The sequence below is a fragment of the Pleurodeles waltl genome, chromosome 7 (assembly GCF_031143425.1).
Source record: "Pleurodeles waltl isolate 20211129_DDA chromosome 7, aPleWal1.hap1.20221129, whole genome shotgun sequence".
NCBI classification, from domain to species: domain Eukaryota; kingdom Metazoa; phylum Chordata; class Amphibia; order Caudata; family Salamandridae; genus Pleurodeles; species Pleurodeles waltl.
The window spans coordinates 874,305,064-874,317,611 of NC_090446.1; the positions used below are offsets into that span (position 1 = coordinate 874,305,064).

At 45.9% G+C, this 12,548-nt stretch overlaps 1 protein-coding gene across 5 annotated transcripts in view; it reads right to left on the reverse strand.

The window, feature by feature from the left end:
* ARAP3 (ArfGAP with RhoGAP domain, ankyrin repeat and PH domain 3) overlaps positions 1 to 12,548 on the reverse strand; it is a 632,921-nt gene that overhangs the window by 534,471 nt on the left and 85,902 nt on the right. For all 5 annotated transcript variants that reach the window (XM_069199483.1, XM_069199484.1, XM_069199486.1 and 2 more), the window contains one exon: positions 294 to 1,362. In XM_069199483.1, the coding sequence (XP_069055584.1) occupies positions 294 to 1,282 (989 nt within the window). In that variant the 5' untranslated portion in view covers positions 1,283 to 1,362. The remainder of the gene's footprint in view (positions 1 to 293; positions 1,363 to 12,548) is intronic.

Below are 12,548 nucleotides of genomic sequence, written 5' to 3' on the forward strand. Positions count from 1 at the left end.
GACATGATTCACAAACACTATGGGCCTTATTACGGCCTTGACGGAGGAGTTTCCTCCATCACAAATGTGACGGATATCCGGTCCGTCGTATTACGATCCTCATTGAATATAATGGGATCATGATACGGCGAACGGGATACCCACCACATTTCTGATGGAGGAAACCCCTCCGTCAAGGTCGAAATAAGGCCCTATTGTGTTTCATGGCTATTTTACCCATCAGTGTTTTGGATGTCCATATTAAACGGGCACGTCTTATGTTTATAAATCTAAGGTTAACAAAATGAACTTACTTGTGTTTCTCCGGTGCCTGAGCTGTGCCTTCCCTCTCCCTGGATACACCCAGTGGTTGTGCTGTGATTCTGTTCAAAGGCACTTCCACGCTGCTCGCACATTCCGTAGACAAGCTCCTAGGAGAGGACCTGTCATAAATTTCATTGGTGATCATTTCAAAGTCTGCCTGTGTGGAGAGGCTGGGTGTAATAGGGGACCCCAACCCTTGCGCACACCCAATGGCACCTGAGGGCGATGGCAATGATGACGTTTGTGCAGTGTGTGTTTCTACTTTAACGACTCGGAGAAAGGGCAGTGGTGGAGAGGTGCTCCCCATCCTCGTTTCAGAAAGGATATCCTGAGTACAAGTGTCATTCGCTTTCCTCTCATCGGTCACCTTAGGTGGTGATGTCGCACTGACCTTAAGCTCCACTTGACTTGTACTAATGTCACTCACCATCAGCCCTTCTAATGTTACATCCCCACTTCCAAACCCAGAATCAGAATCCGAGCCCTGCTGGCTGAAGGAGTGCCAGGCCCGAGCCAATGGCGTTGGAGCCGGGCCTGGTGTAAGCTTTGCTACTGTGGCTATTTTGGGGAAAACAGTTCTAGGCTTTGGCACAGGCTTAAGACTGGGTTCCACTGCTGTTTTCCCAGTGTCTGGGTGGCGAAAATCAACCCCAATTTCTTCTGTAGCAGAACATGAATGTCTGCCAGCTCTGAGACTCTCCTGTGCACACAGTGGCGGACTCTGCGGTTCTTCAGACATCTTGGCGACAATGCTGTTTCGGGCATGTGTTCTTCCAGACGCATGCCAGAGGCGGCTTAGTATCCTTTTCCTGTGGCCGGTGGCGGTGATGCCAATGTCCTGGAGTCTCTCGTTATCCAAAGAAAGCGTATCCTTGGCGGTGCGGTAGCCATGAAGCTTGAAGACCTCTGTGTACCTCTCCAAGTGGATGGCAGTGAGCCACTCAGCAATGTCTAAATCCTCGTCACACAGTGAGGTCATGACCCAAAGCTACCTTAGGCATGGGCCTCATGCACTAAAGAGGACATTACCCATTTGTTGCAGTGCTACCATTCCATTACCTGCCAAAGAAAAAAAACAAAGGTTTTCAAAAGTGCAATCATAAAACATATAAGTCATTTTTCTAGGATGTTTTATTCACAGGAATTAAACTAGAGGACAACAAGCAGTTTTCATAGACTTTTGTATTAAACAACTTTCAATATAAATAAACGGGATAAAAATCTGGTTGAAAAAATCCATGGCACAAGTATCTTGAGGATTAAGCGGCGTTGTTGTTAAGGTTCTGGATACACTAGAACTCGCCTTCCAACACTGGCTTCTGCACGTGTCTAAATTGTGGGAAAATCAAAGGTGGACGAACCAACAAAATAACAGGGGGAGCCGAGAGTCTGGCTGGGCTGTAAGAGCCTGGGCATGAGTCGGGCCATTAAAATGTTTGGCACGTTAACTGTGCATCAAACATATAAACATTTCTAAAAAAAAGTGTATTTCATTAACATGCAGAAGCGTTTCAACTTCATAATTTCACTGCAATGAGACAAATGTATTAAAGGTGACATTTTTTAAATATGGACTTAAAAATGTTCATGCCCCCAACAACTGCTATCACAATAATGCCATTAGTAAATTAAAATGGAAGTCACTTGTCAGGTGCATCCTATATATGGCCTAGACTGTTAGAGCAACATTATAGTCTATTCAGATCAGTCGCGAGGGGCGCTTGTGTAGCGCACACCCTTAACTCACATATTTCAAGGTGCACTGAAGTGCAAAAAGGAATATAAGAGGTCACAGTGAAATAAAATATTTGCCTAGGATCACACAATTTGGTCAAGCAAGGAAGCCGGGAAAAATTCAGGATTTTCTGTTTTGACGTTATGCCATTTAGCTACTAGATCTACACATCTCTTTCGTCTCCTGTTTTACATTAAATGTAAGTGTTTTCTTTGTATTCTTGGCGCATTAGGCTACAGCGTGGATTGCAGGCAGAGGCCACATGAAAGCTTGGCTTTTTTTGGGCTCGAGGGTCAAAGAGAGCCTCGAGCTGAGCCAAAGCCAGGCATCTGGCTCGAGGCTGGCTCGCGTGTTCAGTGGCTTGCTGAACTCTAGGGATACGGGCCTATCATTGCATTCACGTTTCATTCGCCCCATTTCACCTTTAAGTGCCAATCATGGGAGCACACAGAAAAATAAATATTATAAACACAAGCAATGGCAAAGCTAATTGGTCTGGGTTTCATGTGCTAATGCATGCAGTGTTAGCACATTAGAGAGAGAGAGAGACACTGGGGGGAGGGGGCACAGGAGCGGACAGAGGGTTATAGCAGAAAATAGTTCCTTGTGCAGTTCAATAGCAGCACTGGAGTAGAGGTGGAAGCAGTGCTTAATTTATGCTTGTTGTTTCTGGTGCTGAGCACCAGCACTTATTTTTGAGGGCCCTTATTTTTGAGGGCCGGGGCTTATTCTTCTGCCTCAAGCATTTGCTGCGAGCAGAAGACACATATGGGAAAGAGGGAGGAAGGGGAAAACGAAAACGCGTCACAAAGGGAGAAAGTAGAAAGCTGCTAGAGTGAGCTGAAGGGGCAGGGAGTGGCTTTATATGGATTGAAGAGGCCCGAGATGGCTTCAGGATTACGCCACTTCAGTATTCCGTGTTCCCACATTTAATTGCAGCAGCAGTGAGTTTAAGAGGAGTGCTTTGAGCACCGGCACGTTTTTATTTACAAATTAAGCACTGGGTGGAAGAATACACTCAAGTAGTGGCATTAGAAATGGGATGTAAAAAGTAAGTTGCTTTGCACTTTAGATACTTTATTAATGCACATAAGAACGCCGCTATCAGGCATGGAAACAGAAACAGTGTAACAAAGAATGGCAGACCTAAATGGGCCACCACCTAGTATATCTAAGGACCCACCACATATACTGGGCACCGTGAGTATCCCCTTTATTGAACGTCTCTGATTCAAAACTATTATCTCTATGGCTCCTGGAAGGTCTGTATATTACATCGCATAAGAAACAAGCATTGGCAAAGCCAGTAAGTCTGTAATTAGATGATGAAATAGTCAAAACAGTCACGTTTTCATAAAGCGGCAAACGGTATGCATGTTGATCAGATTGTAGGAGCAATCTGGTAAAATGAATCAGCTGATACTGCTTGTACAGTTCATTATGGAAAGTAGATATTAAATGTTTTGGGAGTGTGGGAAAGGCAACAGGAGCGGCAAGGCTGAGCGTCGCAGAGGCGCTCAGGTGACCTAGCATTTTCCTCAGTCTGCAGCAAACATTACAAGGACAAGTGCTTCTACAACATTACCACCCGGCAGTGCGGAACTAACCAAAATGACAACTTAACAATTACACAACTACAGCAACACAGCTACAAAGCTCTACAACTGCAGAACACTACAGTCCAACAAACGAACACCTCTATAACTGAGCACATCTATAACAAAATGACGACTGCACAACTTCACGTATGAAAAATATCACCCATACATAACTTCACAAGTGTACACTTCAAAACCTCCGAAAGTGCACAACTGGATAACTAACCATAGACGTTTACAACTACACAACTCTACAGCAATACGCAAAATAAATGCACTCCTACAACTGCACTAAACATTTGTAGCTACAAAAACACTACATTTGTACAACTGATTCACTCAGTAGCAATCGAACTGCACTTCTCTACAACAACACGTCTATCTCTGTGGTCCCCTTCAAATACACATCTGGAACAATACAAATAAACAACTGCACATCTGGTGGAGCCATGCCCCATTTCCACCAATTTTAACAGAAACTATTTATTAATAACACTTATTTTTAAATAGCAAATTACAATAGAAATCCACTTATTTGGGGTATCTGAGCATAACAAAACCTTTATACAGTCTATATAATCTAAAACCATCTACATAGCCATTGCAGGAGGATATAGAAGTCTAATTAACCAAGAACAATTAACAAAATAAGATGTGAGGCAGACACAATATACTGTTCACAAAACCAACAACCTTGTGCATTCAACGTCATGCATAAGTAAATATCTGAATTTAAATAACATATTTGCTAGTCTGATTACTTTCTTCAGTAAGGAAAATGGCATAGTTGGTTGGTTTTTGGAGGGGTTATAATTACACACCACAATATATGACATGGGAAAAATAATTTTTTTAAATTACCGGAGGACTCAATAATATTCTGTCTTTACATAATGTATTTGTGTAATCCATTGTCCATGAAAAGCTCATGGGACAATTGGGAAATCCAAAATGGGTGACTCGAGGCAGCAAAATAGTAAGAAAAAACATTTTTGTCTTGAAATACTTCTTCCTATATGAGGTATGGATATTTAGAGCAAAACTGGTCAATCAAATATCTACAACACAACAGAAACAAGGCAAGAGGCCCAGCTAAGCCTCTGCTCTAGCTCCAATCTTATCAGCTCTACGGGAGTAAAGACATGCAGACTGAAAGCCAGACACCATAAATAAGCTTCTATTTAGTCAACACTGTGTTGTAGGTAGGTAATCCTCTCAGATGCCATTAAAAACATTTGTTCATAGTTTTGCCTCATTTTTTAAAGGAGGAAGAAGAAACTGTTCCAAAGGCTTTGTTACATATGAGCAATGCCCATGTCCGGGATTTTGAGGACCTCCTTTTGATGACAACCAATGATCTCCATGACAATCTGTGATCAATAAGAGCTACAAGGTAGTGATATTAATTGGCTTCTTCGAGTTTTCCATTTCCAGGATCAACTCCATTATGTGCAGACAAAGCTGGAAGGCCACTGCCTTCGTGTCTGCATGTTGCTCCTTAGTTGATTCCCAACGTATAGTTGTCTAGCTCACTCAGTGTCACTTGCATTTGGGCCCTTTGTAATCCTATTGGCATCGGATGGCTTATTCATATATTATATGAATAGTAAAATGCACAACAGTTGCCAGGCCCACAGTGGTGCTGGGATGTAATCCAGGATGCTGGATGTCGGCAGAGCTCCCTTGTCTGGTAATTAAAGAGGAGCAGTGCAAGAATAACCCTCTAAGCGATGGTGTAGCCTATTTCACATTGAAACTCCATTGTTCTCGCTGAAAAGGTAAGTGAGCCCAAACAAATAATTAAGGGCTCTCCAACTGATGTGCTTCAACTATAGCAAGGTGGGATTAAGTTTATCAAAATCAATGGACAGGTTCACAAATGTACAACACAGTGTAAACCTTTGCCCAGCAGACTAAATAATTATTCTGAGATTGCCAAAGAGATTGTGATCGCAGCACAAAAAGAGCAGCCTTGCAGCTAAACCCCAGAAGTCCTTTGGAGCAGAGCAAAAGGCGACACGAAGTTCTCTAGAAGTACTAGCTAGCCTAGCAGGGCATAGCATCACATTAAATACAACAAGAAATATATATAATGTAACTATATAACGCAGACATCAGAATATATCGTAAAGTAACACAAAAACAACGTATTATGTATCAGAATTTAGCGTGCACAGGGGACTTTTTTCTGACTTCAATGTACTAAGCAGCAAATCGACTTTCCAATGTATTTATATAATAAAAAACAAAGGAAGAACGCTTCCTTCGCTCTCCTTTTTTCATGGCGCTTTCGTGACTTCACATTTGCCGTAACGTTCCTGTAGAAAGCATGCATGACGTGGAAGAGGAATGGGGAGGGAGTCTGGCCAAGCCCCGCTGCGCTGTGATGCACTACGCTCTGAGGTCATGGGAGAGGTCAGCAGCGCCCACCCCCAGTGCGGAGGCCCAGGTCAAGAGGCTCACGGAGTCCCGCAGCAGCCCCACATTTCATAACAAACACTTCAGATAGTGCTGGCGGTCTGCTCGACACGGAGGCCAAATCACAGATGCGTTCTAGATAGGCCTCCCCTTATCTAATGAACGCTGCCTCCCCCAGAAGATGCCAGGGGTGGAATTTGTAAACTGAGTGGCCTCAATGCTTAATTTGTTACAAAAATAAGTCCGGGGCCCAAAGTTTTTCCAAGAGCTCAGTGCGGGTGCTGCCACATTCCGATGCCTTATACCAACGCTTTCTGTATAAAACCCATCTCAATCCTCTTTCTTACACCACCAATGCACGTTTTTTCAACAAGGCTCCCTGCTTTGTCACCATTTTCCTACCTTCCTTTTAATCATTAGTTCCACTTTTGCTGATTTTTAAACTCTTGTTCGGGGTCAGTATGATAATAAAAAGTAAGTCTCAGCACCCAAAATGTATTCAACATCGGCACAAACTAGGCAATGCAAGGGCGTATGAAAGAAACCTGAGGATATTTATGAACAGCGAACTAGCGCAGCCAGCAGCTCCATGGGGGATTTTATTAATAGAAAATACGGATTGCTTAGTTTCTGGCAGTTGATTTTTGGCTCTCTGCATGCTTTATACATTATGCAAATGGACTGCAGACTTTCAAAATTCTGGAAATTATCCTTCGATTTTTCAAATCTGCCTCAATTTATAGGCAGAAGGAAAATGTGGATGAATATTAGACGTAGGACAAGGAGGACTTGTAGCAGCAGATGTTATTAGGGGCTAGCAACACTCAAGAGATTTATTGAAGTACACAGTCATTTTACTAGCAGCTCAGCATGGACATCATTTGAGGGGTGCCCGGGGGAGCAACTGTTCTCCTGCCTTGCCCTTTGAGACCCTTGGCAGTGCCCTTGCGAGCACTGGCCTCAGATCACAAAGGCAGTACCAGGAACAGAAAGACTATGGGGCCTCTCATAACCCTGTGTACCTTATTTTGCTCCACCAGAATGGGGGCATTTTTAGTCATTAGAGTATACATCACACTTCAGAAGGTTTTAATTTTGCGAACAGATACATCAGAGGTGCATGTGAGGCAATCTAAAGAATTAAAATGTTGCTATCCTGATGGGCTTTACAAACACCACAGTTCACTTCAAGGCTAATCAGCAAGAGCAGAATTTGTTTCACTTTCTTCACTTTTTCGTACTCCATCGAGGCAGGCACAGAGGAACGAGAAGAAATAACAGCAATAATGGAAGGGAACCATTGCGTACACTGGGGTATTATTAATAACATAATTAACGCACAAGGGAGGAATGATAACAGTGAGGAATATGTGGAAAGATAAAGTAGCCTCTAGAAATATTGCAGTTAAAACATAAAATTCATAAGGTGAGGAATCTGTGGGAAAAAGTATCCATCAACAAAAAAAGATGATGAATACTTTTTCCAGAGACTCCACACCTTATGAATGAGTCCCACAGCAATACCCTTTGGAAGGTGGCACTGAGTAGTGACCACCAACTGCAGATGTCATATAACACATCCTTGGGAAAGTATCTGTCTTTATGAGACGGAGTAGTGACACAATAATGCTCAGCAAAAAAATGTAAAGATAACCATGTGGCTACCCACTAGTGCGACACCGTGACTTTCATGGAGAGGGCAATAGAGGCTGCACTGGCTCTTGTGGTGGGGGCGTGAATGAAAGTTGGAGGGACTCTCTAGGCTTGATGCTCTCCCGAGAAGCCCACAAAGATTTGATCATCCAATCTGTTTTGTAATGTCCAATCAATTTAATGAGACGCTGCACACTTGGAATGGAGTCTATGCAGTCGCTCGTCCTTGTAAGTGGGGGAGAGAAGAAGGGTAAAGGTTGGGGAAATGATGGACAGAGCACTGTGAAAGGCTGACAGAACTTTTGGACAGCAATGAGGGACAGGCAAGAAGCACCAGTTTATCTGTGCAGAATACTGTGAAAGGTGGACGGGCTGAGACAGCCTGCAGTTCACCAATCCTATGGTCTGAACTATTTCCATCAAGAAAGCAGTTTATGACACTGATTGCATAAAGAGGACAGTCGAAGAGATTTTGCCACAGAGGAGCCCGGGGAAGATGGCAGATACTGCTGCGGCCAATTAAGGCATCCCTTAGATCCAGCCATACCACGAAAGGAGCAATACATCTGTTTGGGTGTTTGGATTAGCTCTGATGGCTGTCACTGACCAGACAGCTGTGCCCTGGAGAAACCTCAGAACTTCAGTATTGCTGTATGAAGCTAATTTCCAGATTTCTATCTGAAGAGCCATTGATCATCAGCATTTCCATCAAAGTCTCTTGGACATCCGCCGAAAAAACCTGTCATATAAAAGCATGAGGAGCAGGAGAACACCCATGACCAGCGATTGAGCCGCCATGTCAGCAGAATCAAATCCGTACTTTAAGATGTGTTTGGATGAGTCTACTCTAGTCCATCATGGACTAGATCCGAAAATGTTTTTTTCTTGTGGTTTCGAATGCTGGTGACAGCCATTTTTGCGACCTCCCATATGGTGTTGACAAAGCAGTCTATGCCTAAATGGCACGTGGCTTTTACAGTGCAAAGATGTAAGCTGCCCAAGGCTATGACTTTGTGGCCTACAGAGGCAAGCCTTTAAGATGCTCATTCAGGAGAGGCTGTCTGAATGGCATTAGGGTTCAGTTTAACAGAAAAGCCTTGAGCCACCAGCATCTGTGTGCGTGTGATAACAAAAGTAAGTTTTGAATGTAAAGTTGCTGGTTTGCATCATTGTCAAACCTGTCTGTGGAATGTTGGATTCAAGAGTGGTTTCTCTCAGGCAGCCAACACTGGCTCCAAAAGATACTTATTGAACAGCAGCAACATTTCTGACACTGTAGGGGGATAGCTGTACTGTGGGCATAGACAATTCCAAAGCCTACGCACCTTTTCATACCACCAAAATGAACACTCTGAATTTGTCAGAATGAGGCCCACAGGGCATGTTATGTTTTTGTCTAGAAAAGTATGGAGGCCACTAGCATTCGGAAAGTCTAGGGAGAAGCATGTGTTCGACAACGATTACTCACAGGTTGCCTCCCTTCTTACAGTACTGTGTGGCCATAGCTTTTGTTTATCCTAGTGAAAATAAAGGAATCATATCCATAAACTTCCTCCATCCATCTGAGTGAACCTATGGGCCCTGGACGGGTGCTCTGCCAACTGGTCATCATCAAAATAAGCAAGAACCGTGTCTCTGGCTTCTCAGGTAACCCATGTAGAGGTGCAACATTGTCAATGACCAAACCCACAGAAATGGGCCTACACCCTTTGGTAGTGGTCTAGAAGGTAGTGTGGTCAACCAGAATAAATCCAGCATGGACTCATAAAAGGCATTCAGCAGCGCAAGTCAGTTAATGGATTCAGGACTTCTTTAGTATGGACCTGGCTATAATAATGAGGATGAGACCAGCATAGGAGGACTGTGTTGTGTCTCTAAATGGTGCTAGGAAGGTGACAGTTTTCTCACAGATGACCTCTTCTTCCTATAGTAATTTTTGTATTTTGTAATGGGAATCAAATCAAATCAAATCATTAACATTTATAAAGCGCGCTACTCACCCGTGCGGGTCTCAAGGCGCTAGGGGAAAAAGGGGGGTTATCGCTGCTCGAACAGCCAGGTTTTTAGGAGTCTCCGGAAAGCGGAGTGGTCCTGGGTGGTCCTGAGGCTGGTGGGGAGGGAGTTCCAGGTCTTGGCCGCCAGGAAGGAGAAGGATCTCCCACCCGCCGTGGAGCGGCGGATGCGAGGGACAGCAGCGAGTGCGAGGCCAGAGGAGCGGAGGAGGCGGGTGGAGACGTAGAAGTTGAGGCGTCTGTTGAGGTATTCCGGTCCCTTGTCGTGGAGGGCTTTGTGTGCGTGGGTGAGAAGTCGGAAGGTGATCCTTTTGCTGACTGGGAGCCAATGCAGGTGTCGCAGGTGTGCGGAGATGTGGCTGCTGCGGGGTACATCGAGGATGAGGCGGGTGAGGCGTTTTGAATGCGTTGCAGGCGATTTTGGAGTTTGGCTGTGGTCCCGGCGTAGAGGGTGTTGCCGTAGTCCAGGCGGCTCGTGACGAGGGCGTGGGTCACGGTTTTTCTGGTGTTGGCGGGGATCCAGCGGAAGTTCTTGCGGAGCATGCGGAGGGTGAGGAAGCAGGCGGAGGACACGGCGTTGACTTGCTTGGTCATGGTGAGAAGAGGGTCCAAGATGAAGCCGAGGTTGCGGGCGTGGTCTGTGGGGGTCGGTGCGGTGCCGAGGGCCGTGGGCCACCAGGAGTCGTCCCAGGCGGACGGGGTGTTGCTGAGGATGAGGACTTCCGTTTTTTCAGAGTTCAGCTTTAGGCGGCTGAGCCTCATCCAATCTGAGACGTCCTTCATACCCTCTTGTAGGTTGGTCTTGGCGCTGGCGGGGTCCTTGGTGAGGGAGAGTATAAGTTGGGTGTCGTCGGCGTAGGAGGTGATGATGATGTCGTGCTTGCGTACGATGTTGGCGAGGGGGCTCATGTAAACATTGAAGAGTGTCGGGCTGAGCGATGAGCCTTGAGGTACGCCGCAGATGATCTCAGTGGGTTCTGAGCGAAACGGAGGGAGGTAAACTCTTTGGGAACGGTTTGCGAGGAAGGAGGCGATCCAGTCCAGGGCCTGGCCTTGGATCCCGGTGGAGCGGAGGCGGGTGATTAGGGTGCGGTGACAGACGGTGTCAAAGGCAGCCGAGAGGTCGAGAAGAATGAGGGCGACTGTTTCACCGTTGTCCATCAGGGTTCTGATGTCGTCTGTGACTGAGATGAGGGCGGTTTCAGTGCTGTGGTTGGTTCGGAATCCGGTTTGTGAGGGGTCGAGCAGGTTGTTGTCTTCCAGGAAGGTGGTCAGCTGTTTGTTGACGGTCTTCTCTATTACTTTGGCTGGGAAAGGCAGAAGAGAGATGGGGCGGAAGTTTTTCAGGTCGCTCAGGTCAGCCGTAGGTTTCTTTAGTAGGGCGTTGACTTCGGCGTGTTTCCAGCATTCGGGGAAGGTAGCAGAAGAAAAAGAAGAGTTGATGACGGTCTGGAGGTGCGGGGCGATGATGTCGTCGGCTTTGTTAAAGATGAAGTGCGGGCAGGGGTCCGAAGGAGCGCCGGAGTGGATAGAGTTCATGATGGATTTAGTTTCTTCCGTGTTGATGTGGGTCCAGTTGTTGAGGGTGATGGCCGGGGATGCGGGTTTGGTGGTGTTTGGTTGGGTCTGGTGTCCGAAGCTGTTGTGGAGGTCGCTGATCTTGCGATGGAAGAAAGTTGCGAGGGATTCGCACAAATCCTGTGAGGGCGTGATGGCGTTGGCGTTGGCGCTGGGGTTGGAATACCTCTTAGGAGATTTCTCTCTGTTACAAGACTTACCTGAAGGAGACAGGGAGTGCTAGGATTATCCGTTTGGGACTTGGCACAAAATAACTTGGCCTCAGTTTTCCGATGCCTATTGGGTGCACCAAGTAGCAGGAGTCGCAAGTGAATGGACTGTGGTTGTATCCAAGACACCACATGCTGATGTCATGCAGATCTAAGAAATACAACTTTGTGCAGCATCTATGACAGTTTGTAAGCACATAAACATACGGGATATCTCACCAAGTTGATTTCGAAAGCTGCAGATTTTCACAGATGGAGCATCAATTAGATGTTTTATTTGTCTGAGTGTTTGAAGATCTTGAGTAAGCAAAGCCATGGCTGAAGCCACATGCCATCACCTGGCACTGTAGAAGGGTGGCTTCTGTGTTTGTGGATTCAGTCTGGTGCCTGGTGGATGTTTATAAGGGGAGGACATTGAGGGAGGTGTGTCCAGAATATTTTGGCCCCAATTAGAGACCATTTTCTTTCTTTCGGGGACCTGCTCGGACCACATGGTAAATCTTAGCAGGAAAGCCACTGCAGGCTACTGTGGGTGTGATAGGGTTGAGGAGGCTGCCTTGGAGGCTAGGCAGGGTCCAGGGCTGGTATGTGATGTGGGTGTGCTCCCTTGGGTGGTGGTAGTGTCAGAGTGCAGTTGGGCAGAGCCGCTCCTCACTTCCTCTGTTGAAGCTCCTCTGGTGGGTGCGCTTTATATTTTATTTCCCAAAGGGAATAGAAACCTAAAGGAAATAGGAAATAAACTGCCCACGTTTCTGTTCCAAGAAGGGGCTTTTTCCCATGTGTTATCCGGTTACCCAAAAAAAGATCTCTGCCTACATGCCTCCATCCGCCGCACGTGCAGATGAGGCTTCAAGTAGTGCAGACGGGGCAGGGCAGGCCTTTCACTGCATTGGACATTTCACCGTTGGGCTTGAGCCCCTAAGGCCGGTTTTCAAAGCCCTAGGTCGTTGCGGGTGCCCCGTCGCTTGTCCTCAGCTCTCAGAGAATAACATAACAGGCACAGGAGAAAGAGAAGAAAGAGGGAGAAAGAGAAGAAAGAGGG